The sequence below is a fragment of the Pseudochaenichthys georgianus genome, chromosome 9 (genome assembly GCF_902827115.2).
Source record: "Pseudochaenichthys georgianus chromosome 9, fPseGeo1.2, whole genome shotgun sequence".
Taxonomy (NCBI): Eukaryota; Metazoa; Chordata; class Actinopteri; order Perciformes; family Channichthyidae; genus Pseudochaenichthys; species Pseudochaenichthys georgianus.
Genome location: NC_047511.1, coordinates 44,867,347 through 44,890,798, shown reverse-complemented (window position 1 = coordinate 44,890,798; position 23,452 = coordinate 44,867,347). Strand labels below are relative to the sequence as shown.

The window sequence follows — 23,452 nt, the reverse complement described above, 5'->3', positions numbered from 1 at the left end:
GTGATCGGGGATCGGAGCCGATCACGTGATTTTCCAAAAATCGGGGATCGGGATTTATTTTTTTATAAAATATATTTTTTTTATTTAATGTTACAAAACAAAAATAACCATGTTCACGTATTAAAGTCATCATGAGGACTTAGTTTTGGTTTAAAATTACACAACATCATGTATGTGTTGCTTTCTTTGGGCTTGTTTAGACCTGGTTGCTTATTCCTCTCAAAGCTGGCAACAGAGTGGGCGCAGTGTCTAATAGTAGCAGCAAGCTAACGAGAGGCTACGTTCAGCTGGTGACTCGGGAGTCGGGACAGAGAAAATGTCAGGAGTTTGGAAGTATTATAAAATTGAAAGCGAAGGCAGTGTAACAGCCAGATGCAATGTTTGCAAGGCAGAGGTTCCGCGTGGTGGAAAGAACAGAGCTACGTTCAACACGACCAATCTAATACGCCACCTGAGAAACAAACACCAACAAGACGAGTACACAGCGGCCACTCAGGTAACGGCACTGAAACAACCGACACTTTCAGAGACTTTCAAAAGGAAAGAGAAACCGCCCCAGAACAGTGAAAAGGCCAAAAGAATAACAGCCAAGATAGCTGAATTCATCGCGTTGGATGACCAGCCGTTATCTGTTACCTTTTTTTTCTCTTAATGCATTGCATAAAGATCGGATCGGGAAAAATCGGTATCGGCAGATTGTCAAAATCAAATGATCGGAATCGGATCGGGAGCAAAAAAAGGTGATCGGGACATCCCTAGTATTTATTATGACTATTTATTTAACTTTTTAATTTCAGCATTTGTCAGGTAAGTCTTTTGTGTCTTAAAGAAATGTGGAAAATATTAAAAACAACGGTTAAATAATATCGCTTTTCCAATGAAACCATATGTATCAACACGACGAAACACTCATTTTATTATATTATATTATTTATATCATCTTCCACTAAGGTCTTTTGTACCGTCACCATACCGCTCCTCACTGTACAGTTTTTAACATTCATTATTTGTCCATCTTTGTTTCTCGTTTGATTTGCTCTTTTTCCTGCACTGTTGGTATTATTATTATACAGTTTTATTATTATGTATATTGTATCTTTTGTAACTCTGGCACAAGAATTTCCCTCAATTTTATTTCAATGTAAATACTGCTATATTTTACTATATTTTGTAATGTTATTATAGTGTTCTTAAAATAGTTCTCCATCTGTGTTCTTCTTCTTAGTTTTACTTTTATGTATGCGCCACGACATCAAGTCAAATTCCTCGTACGTGTCAACCTACCTGGCGATAAACATGTTTCTGATTCTCAAGGATGAGTAAGTCTCGTCAGCAGTGTGTGTGTCTGCGTGTGTGTGTGTGTGTGTGTAAAGATCCATTGTTACAGCAGGAAAACGGCCAAAGACAGCTTAACGTTACCTAAGAAGCATGCGTGAACAAGATGTGTGAGACTGAACACTCACAGGAGAGTCTTTCCTTCAGCTCGGGGGTGGGGGCCATGTCCACGGCGCTCTTGCTGTGGCAGTTGAGCAGCGTGGGGTCGGCCCCGTGGCTCAGGAGCAGCGAACAGACCTCCACTCTGTTCTTCGAGGCCGCCTCGTGGAGAGGAGTGAACTGCCACAAGTCCATCGCGTTCACACAGGCGCCGTGCTGCGGCGGAACACAACGTTAGGGTTTGAGATTTATTTCCACACAAAATAAATACATTTCCGTTCCCTTACTTGGACCAAGTGTCATTCCCTACACTAAGAGGGTTTCCTCCTTCAGCCTAGCGCTCCTATGCACTTTGTGTTTTCCTGTAACCTTGTCCTGTATACATTCATCTGTATTCGTTTGTTTTTTGATAATCATTACCATCTAACTTCATGTTGTTGTTGCCTCTATTCCTCAGACAGAGAATGGTAGGGCAGCATTGAACAATATAAGAAATTAATACAGTATATGTTTTTTAAGAAGATCTGCAAACAATAAATGGACATTAATACATCTGTGGAATATGATTTGTAGGCTGGGATTATCTCTATGATATGTAAAGTTTCCTCACACACACACACACACACTCAATCTTTTCTCAGCTGCAGCTCCGCGGATTTCTCAGTCTGAGACGACGGGACGCGGCAGGTGTGTGTGTGTGTTGTTCGTGCGCTCGGGCTGGTTTCGCGCTGGTTTTCGCTGTGTCTCGCCGACCCCACGCAGCAACAAGGAAACCACACCAGTAATCCAGCTCACACTGTCCGCTCCTCGAGCCTCAAAGGGCGGAGCAGCGAGCAACGTCCCGCCAACACGGCGCCCAGACCCCACGCAGCATCTGTTTGTCTTTACTGGTGTCATTTCCTGGTTGCTAACAAACGCCATTGTAACATAAACACTGATGTTCCGCTGTAACGGTGGTGGACTCATCAGAGCAGAGTGGGCGAGCTGACCAATCAGAGCACAGTGGGCTCACAGGGAGAGGGGGGGGTCAGGAGCTCCAACAAGGCGTAGGACAGAGAGTGAATACACAGACTATACAGAGATGCTGTGAGAAACCAATGAGAGTTTGGAACATTGAACAATGTAAATGTATTCTAGTAGACCTCAACGATGGAACTATGATCTGTAGAAATGGCCATGGGACCTTTAATATATATTTAGCCTCCTGCAACGTGAATATTGCACTAGCCATTTCAATTGACTGTGAAACCGGTTCTTACTTTAAGCAGGAGCTCGGTGACCTCAAAGTGGCCGTAGGAGCAGGCGTTGTGAAGAGGAACCAGGCCGCTGCAGAGACACAAAAAGCATTGCATTATTAAAGGATGTAGTATTTTAAACACCGTGGCTCAGTGGGAAAGTGCGCTGATCAAGTTTGAGTCCCACTGCAGTCAGCATGTCGCTGTGTCCCCGGGAAAGACACTTCACCCCAAACAAAACAAACAAAGCGTCTCACCCCTTGTCCTTGGCGTGAACATCGGCCCCGTGCTGCAGGAGGAGCTGGACGATGCGGACGCGGTTGTATCCGGCGGCCAGGTGCAGCGGCGTGGACTGGAAGAGAAGACGGCTTGTTAGCAAACAAAGATGGCCGCCGGGGGGTCAGTGTGTGTGTGTGCTGCCTTCAGGAGCAAGCGGCTGATTAGGGCCTGTGTTTGAGTTGCAGATGAATGGCTGATGCGATGAAGTTAATGGTGGGTAGAAAGAAAATAAAAAAATCCAGCGATAAAAATTATTTTAGTTTCTGTCTGAGTGACAACTTCAACGGCATGTACCTTTACGGACACTTCCCAATATCCGCAGAATAACGTATTATACCTAAGTCTGAGGGGTTTTATGCGGAGAGATGACGAGAAAGACAGCAACTGTTAAATTCAAAATGGCTGCGTAGGCATTACGGTAGGGAGATGATAGCTTGATCATGGTTATGTCTACTTTTTTAATATTTAGAATGTAAAAAATCATTAATATTTACCAAAATGTTACTTCTTGATGTTCATTTACGACTTTTGGATCCTAAATCGAAAAATTAATACTCAAAAAAGCTTTCCCTGCAGTGAATATACTAAGGGAATTCAATACTGGATTCAGATTTGATGAAATCTGTAATTTGATGCGAGGAAGCTACAAAAAGCAGGAAGATTGCTTCAATTAGATCAAATAACTTTCTTTCTTTCTTTCTTTCAGCTAAGAAAAATAAGTCTTTGAAGTGAAATCCAACTTCAGGGGCGTTTGTTCTGAAAGAGTATTGCTCAGGTCAAGCTAACGGTCAAAAAGGAGGGGCTTTCCATGCAGTGTGATATTAATATAACTCCCAAAACGTACAGTTCTCAAGCCACAGTGATACAAGGTCGACTCATGGAGGCCTCGTTCAAAGTGGGATGACGCGAGCATGTTAGCAGTCATTGCAGTGGAGGGTTAGCATTAGCATAGCACGAGAATGACAGGTGAAAAACTTTAGTCCATTAACCGCTTCCAACGTGAAGGAGACACACATTTCACTGACTGAGGAATCGTTTGACAAAATGCAAAGGGTGGGGGGTCAGGTCTCCGGGCATGCATGAGTGGTCATCCAAAAGGAACATTTATTCATGAATGAATGAATAAATAAAGCCCAAATCAGAAAGACTGACTGAAGAGCACGCGGTTGAAAAGTGTGAGTGAGTGTGCAAGGAGAGGACAGACGCTGAAGAGAAAGCAGGCAGAGGACACGGTGGACTCCTCTCAAGGTCCCAACAAGACGAGTCGTCACCATGACACCAACCCAAATCACTCAATCATAAACACACACACTGACAGACAGACAGTCACTCTCTCACACACACAGACACACTCTCTCACACACACACACAGACACACTCACACACTGACACACAGACAGACACTCTCTCACACACACACACACACCCACACCGACACACACACAGAGACAGACACACACACACACACACACACACACACACACACACACACACACACACACACACACACACAGAGACACACACACACACACACACAGAGACAGACAGACACACACACACAGAGACAGACACACACACACACACACACAAACTGACAGACAGACACACACACACCAGGGTAACGAGTGACCCGTGCACCCAGGTCCGTGATGTCAGTGTCAGCCAGATTATTGGTCAAATAAAAACAATGGATCACAAAAAAATAAGGAACGTAACAAAAAAAGTAAGAATCCCAACAGAGCATCAAGCAAGCGGCCGTTATCAACACTTACCAGCATTTTCTGGGACGTTGACTGGTGGACACATGTTGCCAGAGTCACACGGGAAACAAAAACGAAACAAAAATTACAAAAATTACATTTCTCTTTTCACAGCAATGCTTTTTCTCTTCCTTCTCAAGTCGATGCAACACAAGCCCTGGTTATTAAATCACAGAGGGGGGGGGGGGGGGCTGAGTGTGTGAACCTCCTCCCTTTCCTCCGCAGCGTGGGGAACTGGTCCACGTGTTTAAATCAGACACAATCTACACTGACGGATCATGCAAACTCTAAATATACTGCAAAGGAGGCGAGGAAGGAGTCACACTTTAACTTCTGTTGGAGAAAACAGGGTTAGGATATACTGTTAGCCACATTAGACATTCATGGGAGAGAGGAGCGAGTGGTTTGTACACAAATAAGACAATCTAAATAAGCGCTAAAGAGAAACCAGTACCTGAATGAAATGCAAAAACAACCCTACACCTGAATCAGCACCGCCTGAAGGGCCAAATATGTTCTCTAAAGTGCGTCTTTGCACCGTCTTCCCTACGGTGGCTGGCGAGGGCCATTAGGAGTAATGTGCCAGAAGACATGCAGGTGAGGAACCACCTTCACCAACTTGACGAGACATGCCGTGTTTACTAAACGAGCGGCAGAAACTAAAAGCTGCAAGAAGCTCAAAACGCGATGGAAGCCGGGACCGGGTGAAAAAGTTGGCTAACTGTCGCTGTTGGTGGAAAGTCACCGAAAGTGTAAGTTTCATCATTCCGATATAACTCGGTTCGGTACATTCGCCAACTAGTTTACAGCAGATGTTTAATAATGTCGGACGAACATTTTAGGTAACTTCCCGTGAACAGAGACAGTCTTTATAATCCCTGGTTTCCGTTGTGAGCCTCTTGCAGCGTTTCGTTCATGCTTTTAGTAAACGCTCGTATGTCTCGTCATGTTGGTGAAGAGGTTTCTTCATCGGCTTTGTGTTTTTAAATTTGCATCATTTCTGAAATGTTTTGGGCCGTTGTAGCTCCTTTGCACCCGTCACCCATCTAGAACACTCAGAGGAACATAATCATGCTCTAGACCAGGGGTGTCAGACTCAAGGCCCGGGGGCTTCAAAGTGTTACTTTTATTTGGACTTTCCCAGAACGTGGCTTTTCTTTTTAAATCATTTTGTGCCATTCTCACTGAGGAGACTTGCCCTGGACTTCTGCTTTCAGACGTAGTTAATTATGAGGTTATTACCCTATCTGATATTAATCCAATGCAGAGGCAATAATGTAATAAAGTACATTATTTTATATATATTAAACATTTATATATGTATTTTTATATTTAAAGTTACAACCATAATGCTGATATGGCGCGAGATGAAAATGCGTTTTACCCCCCTGCTCGAGACGCTTCAAATAACTTCCAATAACTTTGATGTACAAAGAAATGAACCTACATTTAAAGACCACAACTGGCTTTGCTCCAGCGTGGAAAAGCGATTATGTGGAAGAATGTCCAGACACCCAGCCCAACCACGCTATAAAAATAAACCCACTAAACCAGGGGTGTCAAACTCAAGGCCCGGGGGCCAAATCCGGCCCGCGACTTCATTTTATGCGGCCCCACAAGAGCTTGCAAATAATATAATATGTTTGTTATACGGTTACATTACGATTTACAGAAGCACGTTGCCCATAAACTACATGTCCCACAATGCATCTCAAATTTGACTTTTTTCTTCTAAATATTTTTCTCAGAATTTACTTTTTTTCAAAATGTTACTTTCTTTTTCAAAATGTCACTTTTTTTTTTTAATTGTGCTTTTCTTTTAAAATCATTTTGTGACATTCGCACTGAAGAGACTTGCCATTATTTGCCCTAGACTTCTGCTTCCAGACGTAGTTAATTATGAAGTTATTACCCTATCCGATAATAATCCAATGCAGAGGCAATAAAGTAATATAATACATTATTTTAAATATATTAAATATTTATATATGTATTTTTATATAGTCTTAAAGTTACACCCGGCCCTTTGAGTGCAACCATAATGCGAATGTGGCCCGTGATGAAATTGAGTCTGACACCCCTGCACTAAACTGTAAATAAAAGTAATGTTTTTCTTCTGTAGTTAAGGGAAGACCAAACTAATCTAACTATCTGGACTCAAACATTTTTTTTTTACGGTGGGGAAAATCCCATCTGGCGAATGCGATACAAAACACCAAAAGTTAAGATGTTATAATAGAACAAACTGGATTTGAAGTAGTCTTAAAAACGGTAAATTGGCATCATCCTGCTACAAACCCACACAAATCTCCGCTATATCTGCAACACACAAACTAATCTAGTATAAAGTATTTCATAAAATGGCCTCGTTCACAGCATGCAGTTTGTGAAATGGTGCGGGACGAGCGGCTCCCTACCTTGCGTCCATCGCTGGCATGGCAGTTCACATTTAATGGAGTCAGCAGTGCCATCAGCTTTTCTTCATTCCCACTCCTGTAATCACATGGTGGAAAGAGGCCGCGGTCATTCGGGCAACAGGAGAACAAATGGTGTTATCGTGCTCTTAGGCTGTGGACTAGTGGAAAGACAACATCCCAAAATACACATCATTGGGGTTTAAAACGGTTTTGAATTCACCATAAATTAGATAATGAAAAGAAACTTGGTATAAGGAAAATTAAGGTCTTAATGTAACGTTAAAATGTTGACCCTATTCAGCAGTCTCCTCCCTTTCGTATCAACGTCCCCTTTGCTTCCAATAGATCACATCATTTAAAAGTAGTTCTGCAGCAGATGATAACACTGCTTTACTGGATGTAACTCGGTAGTACTTATTCACATGTAAGCGTTGTACGTGATGTCGATGTTGCATGTTTGACTTTGGCCGACAGGAAGTACATATGTCTGGCTGATACTCACCTTGCTGCTTCCAGAAGTTCATCCTTCTTGTATTCACCTGGATGGAAGTAACATTTATTTCAGAGCACTTTCCAGAGATTCGAGAATAAAGTGAGACATTTATTTAATGATTAAAATATGAGTTGTGAGAGGAAGCGAGCTGAGAGGCACTGACCGGTGAGAACAGCCTTGGCTGAAGGGTCGGCGAGATCCAGAGCAGATTTCCCGTCAGTGTTGCGGATGTTTGGATCTGCGCCATGCTGGAGTAACACTGAGGGCAGAGGAGCAGATAGGAACATACTTCAATAACAATTCCTATGTTATGTAACTGTGTCACCCAGTACCTGAGGTGTAAAGATACTAAGTAGATTTACTCAAGTACTTTACTTAATTACTATTTTATGTTACTTTGTACTTCTACTCCACTACATGTATTTAACACCTTTAGTTACTTCACAGATCTGGATGAATGATGTGAAATATAATCAAGTGTTGAATCAGACTTTAGTTCCACCTGGAGTGAATCCACCAGCTACCCTGCAGTCTACAAAGTACTTCAGACTAGCTGCACCTTCACCAGCTTTGAGAACACTTTCATGATCAATCATTATAAAACATATCATATATATTATTCTGAAATGGACCAATCTGCACAACGACTACTTTTACTGTCGCTACTTTCACTATATTTAGATGAGAATACTTTTATACTTTCACTTGAGGAACATTTTGAATGCAGGACTTTTACTGAAACAGAGTATTCCTACACTCTGGTACTTCTACTTTTACTCAAGTACAAGATCTGAGTACTTCTACTTTTACTCAAGTACAAGACCTGAGTACTTCTACTTGTACTCAAGAACAAGACCTGAGTACTTCTACTTTTACTCAAGTACAAGATCCGAGTACTTCTACTTTTACTCAAGTACAAGATCCGAGTACTTCTACTTTTACTCAAGTACAAGATCCGAGTACTTCTACTTTTACTCAAGTACAAGATCCGAGTACTTCTACTTTTACTCAAGTACAAGATCTTCTACTTTTACTCAAGTACAAGACCTGAGTACTTCTACTTTTACTCAAGTACAAGATCAGAGTACTTCTACTTTTACTCAAGTACAAGATCTTCTACTTTTACTCAAGTACAAGATCCAAGTACTTCTACTTTTACTCAAGAACAAGACCCGAGTACTTCTACTTTTACTCAAGAACAAGACCTGAGTACTTCTACTTTTACTCAAGTACATGATCCGAGTACTTCTACCTTTACTCAAGTACAAGATCCGAGTACTTCTACTTTTACTCAAGTACAAGATCTGAGTACTTCTACTTTTACTCAAGTACATGATCCGAGTACTAATACTTTTACTCAAGTACAAGATCTGAGTAATTCTACTTTTAGTCAAGAACCAGACCTGAGTACTTCTACTTTTACTCAAGTACAAGACCTGAGTACTTCTACTTTTACTCAAGTACAAGATCTTCTACTTTTACTCAAGTACAAGACCTGAGTACTTCTACTTTTACTCAAGTACAAGATCCAAGTACTTCTACTTTTATTCAAGTACAAGATCTTCTACTTTTACTCAAGTACAAGATCCAAGTACTTCTACTTTTACTCAAGTACAAGATCCGAGTACTTCTACTTTTACTCAAGAACAAGACCTGAGTACTTCTACTTTTACTCAAGAACAAGACCTGAGTACTTCTACTTTTACTCAAGTACATGATCCGAGTACTTCTACCTTTACTCAAGTACAAGATCCGAGTACTTCTACTTTTACTCAAGTACAAGATCCGAGTACTTCTACTTTTACTCAAGTACAAGATCAGAGTACTTCTACTTTTAGTCAAGAACAAGATCTGAGTACTTCTACTTTTACTCAAGTACATGATCCGAGTACTAATACTTTTACTCAAGTACAAGATCTGAGTAATTCTACTTTTAGTCAAGAACCAGACCTGAGTACTTCTACTTTTACTCAAGTACAAGACCTGAGTACTTCTACTTTTACTCAAGTACAAGATCTTCTACTTTTACTCAAGTACAAGATCTTCTACTTTTACTCAAGTACAAGATCCAAGTACTTCTACTTTTACTCAAGTACAAGATCTTCTACTTTTACTCAAGTACAAGATCCAAGTACTTCTACTTTTACTCAAGTACAAGATCCAAGTACTTCTACTTTTACTCAAGTACAAGATCCGAGTACTTCTACTTTTACTCAAGAACAAGACCTGAGTACTTCTACTTTTACTCAAGAACAAGACCTGAGTACTTCTACTTTTACTCAAGTACATGATCCGAGTACTTCTACCTTTACTCAAGTACAAGATCCGAGTACTTCTACTTTTACTCAAGTACAAGATCTGAGTACTTCTACTTTTACTCAAGTACAAGATCAGAGTACTTCTACTTTTAGTCAAGAACAAGATCTGAGTACTTCTACTTTTACTCAAGTACATGATCCGAGTACTAATACTTTTACTCAAGTACAAGATCTGAGTAATTCTACTTTTAGTCAAGAACCAGACCTGAGTACTTCTACTTTTACTCAAGTACAAGACCTGAGTACTTCTACTTTTACTCAAGTACAAGATCTTCTACTTTTACTCAAGTACAAGACCTGAGTACTTCTACTTTTACTCAAGTACAAGATCCAAGTACTTCTACTTTTACTCAAGTACAAGATCTTCTACTTTTACTCAAGTACAAGATCCAAGTACTTCTACTTTTACTCAAGTACAAGATCCGAGTACTTCTACTTTTACTCAAGAACAAGACCTGAGTACTTCTACTTTTACTCAAGTACAAGATCAGAGTACTTCTACTTTTAGTCAAGAACAAGATCTGAGTACTTCTACTTTTACTCAAGTACATGATCCGAGTACTAATACTTTTACTCAAGTACAAGATCTGAGTACTTCTACTTTTACTCAAGTACAAGACCTGAGTACTTCTACTTTTACTCAAGTACAAGATCTTCTACTTTTACTCAAGTACAAGACCTGAGTACTAATACTTTTACTCAAGTACAAGATCTGAGTAATTCTACTTTTAGTCAAGAACCAGACCTGAGTACTTCTACTTTTACTCAAGTACAAGACCTGAGTACTTCTACTTTTACTCAAGTACAAGATCTTCTACTTTTACTCAAGTACAAGACCTGAGTACTTCTACTTTTACTCAAGTACAAGATACAAGTACTTCTACTTTTACTCAAGTACAGGATCTGAGTACTTCTACCACCTCTGCCCAGTACACTGATTAAATCTAACAAAACATGTGTGTTGTTTACAACAACAACCAGCCTATAAAGTTATGTTCATGAACATCGGCTAAATAGCAGTTAACGTTAAACAGGACTAGACCGTGACTATAATCATGAACATGCACTAAAGCCACCTTGCGTATACACATTACGAAGGGCCAAATTAGAGCTCACAACATCTGTCTGTCTAGGAAACCGTACAGATGTGCATAATTCCCCTTACCAATGCAGACGTCTATCTTTCCCTTGATGGCAGCCTCGTGTAACGGGGTGTAGTTCCAGTTGTCTCTGGCGTTGGGGTCTGCTCCCTGACACAAGAGGAGGCTGACGACCTCTGCGTGGCCGAAAGAGCAGGCGTTATGCAGGGGGATAAGTCCGCCATCATCCCTGGCGTGAACGTTGGCCCCCGTCTGCAGGAGGTGCTCCACCACATCCTTTCTGCCAAAACCTGGAAGAGGATCAAAGGGCATTTCAGTTCAGCTTTTCCTCAATATTTGACTCCTCTTAAACATAACTACCAAGGCTATTCCTTCTAGAAATACTTAAATTCAAACATACCTAAAGAATTCACTATTAGATATGATCCTTGTTGATGCATAGACAAGATGTTTGCATCTCTAAGCCGTGAGCTACACAGTTATTACATTTAATTTGTCCAAAACTATTTGTACTTTATTTTTTCTAGTTCATGTTCTAAAAGAATATCGTTTTCCTTGTAAAGAAAAAGCTTTTTTTCAAAATGCATATAAACATAAGTAATACCAAATGTATATTTATGTAAAGATGTGTATGCATGTAATTGTACAAACATTTGGCAAAACTGTGTCATTAAGGTGATGTCAATAAAGCTCTTTGAATTTGAATCATGAAAGTCAAGCATGTGAAGGTGTAAAAAGTGGCAGGATTGTGCAGAAATGTGCTAAACAGACAGTAATGTGGGCGTATTCTAATATTGCAATTTAAATTAGCCTGAAACTGACATTTAAGCTAAATTAGAGGTCTTTTTGCGCATCCTGTTGTGACGGATTAGCTGAAGTACAGAAATGTTGACATCTGCATTAGAGAACGTCACATCAGCAGCTTAGCAACACTAGCCGGTTAAACTGAACATTGTGTTTACACCACAACAACATTAGCTATATAACCGTTAAAGTCTAATACAGCTAATGCAAGCATCAACATAACTGAGACTTTTTCCTAGCTGATCGTTACAGTATGATAGCTTTAAAAAACACAATTTAAATTATTGTCATTTGTTTCTGTCTGCCCTGTAGGCTATGTATTAATCAGAGTGCCAACTTTGGGTACCTGGCTGGAATGAGATTTTGATATCATGGGTTTAATTACACATATGCGCACTAAATGACTGCTATCGTGTCAGCAGCGGGACCTTAGCATATATATATAGGATATACAATATATACATATACACAATATTGGACACAGACTATAAAGGGCACACAGTTTCCTTCACTAATGAAAGTCAAACACATGTTTCCACTGTTTTATTGTGTGCCTGTCGCGATAAGCAATTCATTGACTTATCGGCTCCGGAGTATTTGTGTTGGGTAATCTGTGGTAGGGCTAACCCTACAGTGGTGGGGTGAAGTCAGTATTTACAATGTAATTACATACACGCTCCCCTTGACAGTGAAACGCCATGCGTGAGGTTTAGATTGTTTCCCTGTCTCAATCCAAATTGAACTGTATGAAACAAAAAGGCACATTTGTCTTGTAGTAAATAAAAAGGGCGACCTGGAGCCAATCCTGCAACTTCCCCACAGGTGAAAGAGTTACATGCTGAAAACCCAACCCCTGCACACATTCTGGTCCTCTCTTGAGAAGAAAAATAAATAAATCTATTACTCCACGACATATTTAAAAAAATAAATGCTATTTTAGTTTTGTGTTACTTTGTTCTGAAAGCTGAACCTGCTGCTCCTCACAGAGAGAAGAGGCTGTGAATTACTTTACATTGTGGATAAGGGTGGATAGCCCCCATTGTTCTGTGTGTCAAAATGAAAGACAGCCCACACATCAATCATCAAACCGTGGGGTCTGATTTCATTACGTGTTGATGTATATAGAGATGTACTACAGCAAAACTATTCTCCGTCGGGACTTCCTGCAACAACACCACGCCGTTATCTTGATTCTGATTGGCCAGAAGACATTATCAAAGATGTTTTCAAAACCGTTTCTAGTCGTCGGTATTCTTGTTTTGGCGTGAGAATAGTTTGGGCAGCGTGAGCGCGTGAGATTGAGTGAAAGCGTGTGTCACACGCCAGATGCGTGAGAGTTGGCAACCCTGATTAATGTGTTGTTGTTTTGACTGTTATACAGTATATATTTTATTAATCGTAAAGTAAACCTGGGTATTTTGACAGTGCCTCAAAAACATCATGTATTGTTATTATTATTATAGCTAATGTTAGCATAAACATAGCGGGGCCATTAGCTTAATCGTTTAAGTATGAGAGCGTGGCATAAACATAGAGTATGATAGCGTATGTTAGCATAACCATAGTTACAGTATGATAGCTAATGTAAGCAAAACATAGCTGAGACATTAGCTATGTTTATGCTTACATTAGCTTAATCGTAAAATATCATAGCTAATGTTAGCATAAACATAGCAGAAGCAGTTGCTATGTGTTTGCTAACATTAGCTTTAACGTTAAAGTATGATAGCTAATCTTAGCATCAAAAGTAAAAGTATGAGAGCTACAGTATTTTTCGTTACAAACTATGATAGCTAATGTAAGCATTAACATAGCTTCGTCGTTAAAGTATGATAGCTAATGTTAGCATAAACATAGCCGAGCCGTTAGCTTTACCCGCAGCGAAGTGGAGCGGGGTTGATTTTCGACCAGCCATGTCCTTCGCGTTTACATTCACCGAGTCCACCAGTCTCTTCACCCGGGAAACGTCTCCGTTCCGACAGGCCTCGAACAGCTCCCTGAAGGCCCCTCCGCTGCTGCCGTCCGCCGGGCTGGAGGCTCCGGATCCGGGGCTGGAGACGCTGCTGCCACTGCCTCCGGAGGTTGTTGTCGTGGAGAAGCTCGCACTGCTCGGTAGCACCGGGACGAGGAGGTCCGGGGAGGCCGGAGCGACGTCGATTCCACCGGCGCATTCCCTCTCACTCTCCGGGGGAACGATCAGGGCCATCGGCGGAGGGGAGCCCGGAGCGGCCGAGAGAGAGCTGTTTCTCGGCGGAGACTGTATGGTGCTTTGCTGCTGCGAGGAGCGACGAGACACCGCCATTACAGCAGCTCCTCTCAGGCGACAATAAAAAGCTGCTCCTCCTTTCCGGTGAAAGAAGGTCGTATTTCCTGTCAGCTGTTTCCCCTCAGTGTGCACAAACCATAGACTGTATACACAACCAACATTAATTGTATCTAGACATTTTCTTCATATTTAGGCCTACTGCTTTTATCAGTTTTGTATCAGCTCTTTTTGATTACACTTCTTATTTAAAAATATATGATTACATACTCTTTTTTTGAGTATGTGCAAAAGGGAAGGACACTAATTAGGAATTGTGTTCAAACCATTACATTTAACAACTTATGTAAAGTGTACATTTCCTATAATATATCAAATTATTAATCATATAAAAGAGTTTTGTAAATTCTGTAAATGTTGTGGAATTCAAGACAAGTACAGATAAGTAAATTAAGGAATGAAGCAATGTGAGGTAAAAACGGTATTTATTTAAAATGTGCAAAATCTCATGCAGCACAGCCATCCAACATCTAAGGCCCCGCAGCCGCTTCTGCAAAACAAAGACATTAAAAGACACTTTTTTAAAAACACTATACTAAATAAAAACAGCCTTCACAACTAGGCTGGCTGGATATCATTCTTTAGAGCAAGAAACACATGGCACTTTCCAAGTTTTACATCTTACAAAAGAAGTTTACTTTGGTCAAGTAACACTAGAACAGGAACTGGAAACAAACCCTCACAAGCTTAATTGTAGGAGGAAATGAATACTGTAAAATGATCAAGTAAATATTAAATATGTAAATATTGATTAAAGGTTACAGTTGTCATATTTGACATGTGTTCACTTCACAATCAGTTTGAGCTCCAAATGCTGAGGGGATAAGATCATCTGGATAAACTACATGGTGTCTTTATTGAAGCTATTTCGCCGTGCTCGCTCATCTCAAAAACTGTTTATAGATTAGACAACTTTATTGTTCGTTACATTATATTGAAATGGAAATGTGTGTGTGTAATTCACTTGTATTCAAACCATCAGGAATGGAATGAGAGAGAGGGGGGAAATTAAGTGATTTTGGTTGAAATTGCAGATGAGTGCAAACCTGAAAGCCTCAGCAGTTCATCATCTGGTCCGGTGCTAACAGAGTTCTGTTTGACGACGTCTCTTCTGACCGGGTCGTTGTCAGAGATGCACAAAGTCGTCAGACTCTGCATCAAGCTGTCAGAGCCCTGCTGCCATTCACATTAACACATATTTCACAAAACAGCACCAACTGAACTGACTGAATCATATCAAACACTTAACAGAAACAATAACCCGCAAATCCATTTAACAGATGAAGGAAAACCCTTTTAAATAACTGACCTTATCTTCAGAGGCTTTCTTGGTGGGTTTGGTATTGGTCCCCAGTGGAAGCCACTTGTTTAAAGACAAGCCCAAATGCACAGGTTCCTGCCGATCACATGTGTGTTTTCAATAAAACATGACAGCATCTCAGGAACTTACCAGAAGCTGTTAATTAAAGAGGCCCCATTGTGTTTTTTTGGGTTTTCCCTCTCCTGTAGTGTGTTGTATCGGTTTATGTGCATGTAAATGGTCTGCAAAGGCTAAAATCCCTGTGTTCCCTTCAGAGGGAGTTTCTCTCTGACAGAGGGTGAAAAGAGGTGCTGCAGCACAGGCAGTATGAGCAAAATAAAGAGCTTTTCGAACATGGATACATGTCACAGTAGAGGCACACAATACAAATATGAACCTAAAAATCATCATAATATGTCGTCTTTAAAGAAATGTAAGGAAATCATTTTGCATAACCAATGGCCGACCTTTGACTCTGGAGGCATGTCATCCTTCAGGGCTGCGATGGTCGCCTCCTTGGACTTAAATAGCTCCTACAGGTGAAAAAAAACACGTAAAGCGTGTGTAAAAGTAAAACACCTTCCACAGATGCAGAACAAAAGGATTTGCAAATATGCCAAACATTTACATCTGTAAAATCTATGCTGCTAAAAAAAAAAATTCCTTGTGTCACAAAAAAATAAATATTTGTTGCAATTTACAGATTACACATAGGTTATTATCTAAGTGCAGATTCAAAATGGTACCTTAATGTTCTTGAGAGCCGTTTGGTCTTTCTGTACGACAGCTTGCACCACCCACAGTCGAATCTCCAGCCTCTCCTGGGTTTCTGTCTGGCTCTGGATCTTCCTCTCCAGCAGCAGGTGCTTCATCCCGTTCTTCTGCTGAGTGTCCAGAAGGGCCTCGGTGTGCTTCCTCTGCAGCCGGTCGTTCTCATTCTCAGCCTGCGGGACACAAGCTTTTCATTTAAAAAGGCATTATTGTGCTTTTTGGGGTTTCCCTCTCCTGTAGTGTGTTATATATAGTTTTTAATGCATGTCAATTGTCTAGAAAGGCTTACATCCCTGTGTTCCCTCCAGAGGGAGTTTCTCTCACGCACATTCACCCCCCTCCCTGAAACACCTCCATTGGACTCCTTTGTTTACCTCCTGTACATAGTGACATCTCTATGTAACACTCGCGCTCCTATTGGATAGCGCTCCAACACATAGTACGTGATAAGGCTAAGGGGCGGGACATCTCTATGTGGTTTACCAATCACAACAGAGCCGGCCAGCTAACCAATCAGAGCAGACTGGGCTCTGGTTTCCGACAGAGGGTGAAAAGGGGTGCTGCAGCACAGGCAGTATGAGAACAATAAAGAGCTTGTTGAACAAGGGCCCATGTCATGCTTTTCCGGGTTATTACCCGTCCCCTTAGGCGCGTTCACACCGCAGTACTTTTCCCACTTTAGTTCCGATATAGTTCCGAAATGTCGCGTTCACACCAAAAAAATCCGGAACTAAATTAGTTCATGAACCTTTTCACCCCCTTTTCCGTCCCCGCTAGAGAGCAGGGACTTTCGTGGGAGAAAAAGGTTCCTGTGTCTGATTGGCTGGGCGGATTGCAAACCACGCCCCGTAAAACTCCCAAAAAGTTTTGTGAAGCCGCCATTTTATTATCCTCGCATTAGCATTATTAGCATTAGCATTAGCCCAGCGCAGAAACGCAGAGAGACTAACTTATGATGACACAAAAGAAAACATGGGAGCGGTGGAGATGAGGAGGTGTCGGCGTTCTGGCGATTTACTCGGAAGCAGTGGTGTAGTGGGCGTTGGACGCGGGGGTACACCGCACCCCCACTTATTTGAAGCATGATTTTTTTTTAACAGTCTAATATAAAATCATTGCCAGTGTGTATTTGTTGTAATAATGACAAAAACATAATAGGCAGATTTCAGAGTAATTATAATAAAAACGTAGCTCAAGCATTTATGCAACTTGATTTGAAGCGTGTGTGTGTGAGGGGCAGCACCGTGTGTGTGTGTGTGTGTGTGTGTGTGTGTGTGTGTGTGTGTGTAGGGTTACCAGGTGTCCCGCTTTGTACAGGACTGCACACACAGCATTTTATTATTTGTCCCGCGTCCCACAAATTGAGACTATGTCCCGCATTTGAGTGACAGTCGCGCAGAAAGGCCGCGACTGTCACTGACGGCCGGCACCGCCCTTTATTATTGTATTGTTTAAACCGCATCATGTTGAGCTGACAAGCGACACAGAGGTCCACAGTGTACCCCCCGTTGACAGTTCACAAGCGCGTCCATAGAGTCTCCTCCCGCCCCGTCCACCCAGTAAAAAAATCCCCACTACACCACTGCTTGGAAGCCAGTCCCCAACTCCGGGACTTCCGGCCGGGGACTCCGGGTGGCAGTATACGCCGTGAAGTTGTTTGCGGCCTGCCAGTAAACCCAAAGCAGAAGAAGAAGAAGTGACGTCAGCGGCTTCATTTGCCTAATCCTCCCCCAGGGACTTATTCTGGTGTGAACGCGATCTGCTCTTTAGTTAATGAGAACTAAAGAGTTCTCATGAACTAAGTTCTGATGAACCTTTATGGGAACAGTACTGCGGTGTGAAAGCGCCTTTTGACTTGCATAGAGCTCCCTGAACACTGGTAATAGACGAGTTGCGGTCTCGGAGAAATGCTCTCCGCAGACCCATTCTCACAGCGTCCTAAACCTTTTTCTTTCTCAATATCAAGCCACACGTATTGTTTTTACTTCGGCTGTGAGTGTTTGTGTGCTCAGGATGAGTTTCTCTTGTTCTCGCTGTATCGCCGACCCGGAAACCTGTCCGCTCCTCGCAGCAGATCGCAGCAGCGGCAACGAGCCTCGCAACGTCCCGACCAATCAGAGCACACTGGCTCACAGGGAGGGGGGGGGGGCAGGAGCTCCAACAAGCCGTTTAGGACAGAGAGTGAATACACAGATATACAGAGATGCTGTTGAGAAACCAATGTGATTTTGGAAAATTAAATCTATTCTAGTCGACCTCAACAATGGACATATGATCAGTAGATGGAGACATCATGTCTGAGTAACCGGTGTTCATCAACAAATGTTCGGGCACATATCATTAGTGGGCAAGCAATCTCCATTCCAGTGTTTTCCCTATCTTTTGGAGCACTGCCATCAGTCCATGAAGGAGACTAGCTCAGAGGTCTGAAATAACCACTCGCTCTACTGTATGACGTAACAGCAGCACAGCGGAGAGTATTTTATCTAAACAGCTAATGTCAGTGATGTTAAAATGTGGGTATCCTACAGGTAATAAACAGGCTCGGCCACGTTTAAAAATAGCACAGAGCAAAATAGTTTGTCGTTGCCGCTTCCTGTGTTTTGTGAAGTCAGCTCTGTAACTCCCACCAGGGTGCACACAACACTCAGCGATCAACAACTGAGCGAATTAATAAAAACTTGTGACATTACAGATCTGATTACCTGTTCGATTTTCAGCTCCAACTGGATATTCTTCACATCCAGGTCGTGGCTCTCACTGAGGAGCGTGTGCATGTTGCTTTGCTTCTCTGTTGGAGACATTACCAGAAGTAAAAATGACTGTCATAGTTTGAGCAGCGGTCAGTTTTTTAAATGTGACTCATGCCTGCCGCTGTTATTTATTGAATCAATGAAATGATCGTTTAATTAGTAAAATGTATTTAAAATGAATTTAAGAACGGCAGTTGCTAACAAGTGTCTAAATGAAACGACTAAACGTCATCACGTCCAACATTAGCCGCCTTTAGCTTAGCGGTGGTGACGTGAAGTCATGTGACCGTGCTGTAGTTCCTTTATAGCCCAACATTAGCCGCCTTTAGCTTAGCGGTGGTGACGTGAAGTCATGTGACCGTGCTGTAGTTCCTTTAAAGCCCAACATTAGCCACCTTTAGCTTAGCGGTGGTGACGTGAAGTCATGTGACCGTGCTGTAGTTCCTTTAAAGCCCAACATTAGCCACCTTTAGCTTAGCGGTGGTGACGTGAAGTCATGTGACCGTGCTGTAGTTCCTTTAGCCCAACATTAGCCTCCTTTAGCTTAGCGGTGGTGACGTGAAGTCATGTGACCGTGCTGTAGTTCCTTTAAAGCCCAACATTAGCCACCTTTAGCTTAGCGGTGGTGACGTGAAGTCATGTGACCGTGCTGTAGTTCCTTTAAAGCCCAACATTAGCCACCTTTAGCTTAGCGGTGGTGACGTGAAGTCATGTGACCGTGCTGTAGTTCCTTTATAGCCCAACATTAGCCACCTTTAGCTTAGCGGTGGTGACGTGAAGTCATGTGACCGTGCTGTAGTTCTTTATAACCCAACATTAGCCACCTTTAGCTTAGCGGTGACGTGAAGCGTGACCGTGCGTGTAGTCTCCTTTAGCCCATTAGCCTCCTTTAGCTTAGCGGTGGTGACGTGAAGTCATGTGACCGTGCTGTAGTTCCTTTATAGCCCAACATTAGCCCCTTTAGCTTAGCGGTGGTGACGTGAAGTCATGTGACCGTGCTGTAGTTCCTTATAGCCCAACATTAGCCACCTTTAGCTTAGCGGTGGTGACGTGAAGTCATGTGACCGTACTGTAGTTCCTTTATTAGCTTTTTACTTTAAAAAAGTGGTGTTAATATGTAGAGATTATCCTGCTGAACAAAACATGTAAGTATCATAAACGTTTGTGTGTCACAGAGATTATTTTCTGAAATCCAATTGAAAAATCCCATTGCTTTTTGCTGAGGGAGCCCTTACAATGCTAACTTGTTCCACCTCTGCTCGTTGCCTTTTTGAGAATCACAACCAACCAATGACAAAGATGAACAAGACTGAATGCTCTCTGCAGGCCTGGTATGTTTAAAATAAAAGAAAATGAACAAGCCTTTAATCTCTGGGCCGTGGCTCTTCTCTTGTGGTTCAGGAGTCTGCAGCTCTCTGACAGTTCTGGTTCCTCCACCTGCAGACTCTCCTTCAAATGTTCACTCTGCCGCAAAGCCACCGCCGTCTCCCTCTCCACTAGCTTGTTCCTTTCCTTCAAGTTGTACAGTTTACTCTAACAAAATAAGGCAAACATTGGTATCAAGCAATAACAACAAGCACCTCATTCAGTGTCATCAGCACTTTAGTTCTGTAGTTTATTTCTATCAAAAACCCTGAATAATTAGGTAGGTAGGAAGGAAGGTCCCAATTTGGGAAGTAATTTCGCCATAGAAGCAGAAGTGTGTTCAGACTTTATTATGTATTATGTGTGCGATGCTACTGTGATGTTTTGTTTATATATATATTTGTATTTTATTCTGTATTATTATATTTTTTACTTAAGTAATTCAACATTCTGCTGCCGTGACAATTTGGGATGGATTAAGTATATCTAATGTAGTCTATTTTGTGGAGTTACACATACTATCAAACCAAAACAAAAACCAGTCTTAGATTTAAACTAGTCCCTGATTGGCTGCAGTAGGAAAGAAACGCCTGTCAGATTTAAGTATTTACTCTTTCCTTTGTGCAACAGTGAGTTGTATCTCTTACCCTCAGCGCCTTACTATCTTCTTTGTCATTATTTTTCAGACGTTTCCTCTCAAAGTCGAGACCTGTCCAGTCGCAGTCTTGCTCATCCAGGACACGGTCACGCTTCACTCTCATTTCCTCGTCGATCTTGTCCAGTAGAGTTTGATTTTCCTGCCTTTGCTCGTCTTTCTTGGCTTTGACCCAGGCTTCATAACGTTCGTCCATGGCTTCAATTTAAAAAGGCAAGAGAGGGAAAAAAACAAGTAAAAATAGTGCTTTTTAACTTTAAAGAGGCTCTATCATGCTGAACATGGTGACATCATTACATTACATTACATTACATTGCATTTAGCTGACGCTTTTATCCAAAGCGACTTACAATAAGTGCGTTCGACCAACAAAATACAAACTTGAAGAAAACAGAATCATAAAGTACATCAGGTTTCATAGAGCTAAACATTTCAAGTGCTACTCAACTGGCTTTAGGTAAGCCAGCCCTTTATTAGTATATAAGTGCTTTGTTAATAGTTCTATCGCTCGAGGTGGAGTCGAAAGAGATGAGTTTTCAGTCTGCGCCGGAAGGTGTGTAAGCTTTCTGCTGTCCTGATGTCAATGGGAGCTCATTCCACCATTTTGGAGCCAGGATAGCAAACCCACGTGTTTTTGCTGATGGGAACTTGGGTCCCCCTCGCAGCGAGGGTGCAGCGAGTCGTTTGGTTGATGCAGAGCGAAGTGCACGCGCTGGGGTGTATGGTTTAACCATATCCTGGATGTAGGAAGGGCCAGATCCATTCGCAGCATGGTACGCAAGTACCAGTGTCTTGAAGTGGATTCTAGCAGTTACCGGAAGCCAGTGGAGGGAGCGGAGGAGCGGCGTGGTGTGGGAGAATGTAGGAAGGTTGAAGACCAGACGAGCAGCGGCATTCTGGATGAGCTGCAGAGGTCGGATGGCACATGCAGGGAGACCAGCCAGGAGGGAGCTGCAGTAGTCTAGGCGTGAGGTGACGAGAGCCTGGACCAGAACCTCCTGATGTTGTAAAGCGTGTATCTGCAGCAGCGGGTTGTAGCAGCGATGTTTGCAGTGAAGGACAGGTTGTTATCTAGGGTCACACCCAGAGTCCTTGCAGTCTGGGTCGGGGAAACAACAGAGGTGCCGATGTTGATGGTCAGGTCAAGAGAGGGACAATCTTTTCCCGGAAGAAAAAGCAGTTCAGTTTTGTCAAGGTTGAGCTTGAGGTGATGATCAGACATCTACTGAGAGATGTCAGCTAGACAAGCAGAGATGCGTGCGACGACCTGGGTCTCTGAGCGGGGAAAGGACAGAATTAATTGGGTGTCGTCAGCGTAGCAGCGGTATGAAAAACCATGCGGGCTAATGACAGATCCGAGCGAGTTTGTGAACAAGGAGAAGACGAGGGGACCAAGAACAGAGCCCTGAGGGACCCCTGTAGTTAATTGACAAGGGTCGGACTCGGACCCTCTCCAAGTAACCCTGTAGGTGCGGTCTTTGAGGTATGAGGTGAGGAGGGAAAGTGCAGAGCCTGAAACTCCAAGTTCTTGGAGAGTGCGAAGGAGGATCTGATGGTTCACCGTGTCGAATGCAGCAGACAGGTCCAACAGGATGATGACAGAGGAGAGAGGGAGGCTGCCTTTGGCCGTGTGCAGTTCCTCGCGGATCCAGAAGGTTGTTCTGATGGAGATAGCAGGAGAAGTTGTTTAAAGACAGCGCGTTCAAGTGTTTTAGACAGGAACGGGAGGAGAGAGACAGGCCTGTAGTTTATAACATCAGACGGGTCGAGAGTGGGTTTCTTTAGGAGAGGGTTTACTCTTGCCTCCTTGAGAGTGTTTGGAAAGAGACCAGAAGTTAGAGAAGTGTTTGATGAAATGGGTGGAGAAACGGTAGACTATCAGGAGCGATAGTCTGAAGGAGGTTTGAAGGGACAGGTGGTAGGGCGGGCAGAGGTAATGAGGGTAAGAACCTCACTTGGAGAGAGAGGGGAAAAGGAGGTCAGGTGTGGGGTGAAAGGAGGGTCTGGTGACCCAGCGGTGAGTAGTGGTGAGTCAGAAAAAAGAAGAGCGAATATCATTCAAACTTTTTTTCAAGTAGTTAACAAAGTCGCTTGACAGAAGTTGAGGAGGGGGGAGGGGCTTGGGGGGTCCAGGAGGGACGGAAGATGGAAAATAGTTTTTTGGAATAGAAGATTGGATCTTATCTTGAAAGGAAAGTGCTTTTTGCCTGAGAGATGGAAGGCAGAGAAAGAGGAGAGGAGAGCCTGATAGGTTAGGAGGTCGTCACGGTGTTGTTGGATTTCCACCGTTTTCCGCTCTGCTGCCCGAAGGACGGTTCTATTAGCACGCAGTGGCGTCATTTAGCCAGGGAGCAGGAGGGGACTGGACGAGCCTTCCGAGATGTGAGAGGACAGAGAGAGTCCAGAGAGGATGAGAGAGTAGAGAGGAGAGTTTCTGCAGCAGAG

General features: G+C 42.5%; 2 protein-coding genes across 2 annotated transcripts in view; both read right to left on the bottom strand.

Moving 5' to 3' along the window:
* The window catches only part of LOC117452543 (poly [ADP-ribose] polymerase tankyrase-1), a 42,194-nt gene extending 28,009 nt beyond the window's left edge, over positions 1-14,185 (bottom strand). The window contains exons 1-9 of the mRNA XM_034091239.2: positions 13,716-14,185; positions 11,102-11,326; positions 7,782-7,877; positions 7,628-7,664; positions 7,126-7,201; positions 4,721-4,741; positions 2,927-3,021; positions 2,694-2,760; positions 1,464-1,650 (exon numbers count right to left, since the gene is read on the bottom strand). Coding sequence (XP_033947130.1) covers positions 1,464-1,650; positions 2,694-2,760; positions 2,927-3,021; positions 4,721-4,741; positions 7,126-7,201; positions 7,628-7,664; positions 7,782-7,877; positions 11,102-11,326; positions 13,716-14,142 — 1,231 coding nt within the window. The 5' untranslated portion in view covers positions 14,143-14,185. The remainder of the gene's footprint in view (positions 1-1,463; positions 1,651-2,693; positions 2,761-2,926; positions 3,022-4,720; positions 4,742-7,125; positions 7,202-7,627; positions 7,665-7,781; positions 7,878-11,101; positions 11,327-13,715) is intronic.
* Positions 14,186-14,571: 386 nt separating this feature from the next.
* On the bottom strand, positions 14,572-20,434 carry LOC117452959 (dynein regulatory complex subunit 4-like). The gene is made up of 7 exons (XM_034091787.2): positions 20,350-20,434; positions 18,940-19,025; positions 16,210-16,407; positions 15,931-15,996; positions 15,473-15,559; positions 15,210-15,339; positions 14,572-14,653 (listed from the first exon to the last, which is right to left on the bottom strand). The coding sequence occupies exons 2-7, from the start codon at positions 19,009-19,011 to the stop codon at positions 14,634-14,636; spliced, it is 573 nt and encodes a 190-aa protein (XP_033947678.1). The 5' UTR covers positions 19,012-19,025; positions 20,350-20,434; the 3' UTR covers positions 14,572-14,633.
* Between the last annotated feature and the right edge of the window lie 3,018 nt (positions 20,435-23,452).

What these genes read in the sequence shown, in the direction of transcription:
- LOC117452959 (XM_034091787.2), bottom strand. Translation starts at nt 19,011, where the DNA reads ATGCACACGCTCCTCAGTGAGAGCCACGACCTGGATGTGAAGAATATC. An exon ending in TGGAGCTGAAAATCGAACAG is followed by an intron (nt 16,408 to 18,939) that starts GTAATCAGATCT and finishes TGTGTCCCGCAG; the next exon opens with GCTGAGAATGAGAACGACCG. An exon ending in CGGCTCTCAAGAACATTAAG is followed by an intron (nt 15,997 to 16,209) that starts GTACCATTTTGA and finishes TTTCACCTGTAG; the next exon opens with GAGCTATTTAAGTCCAAGGA.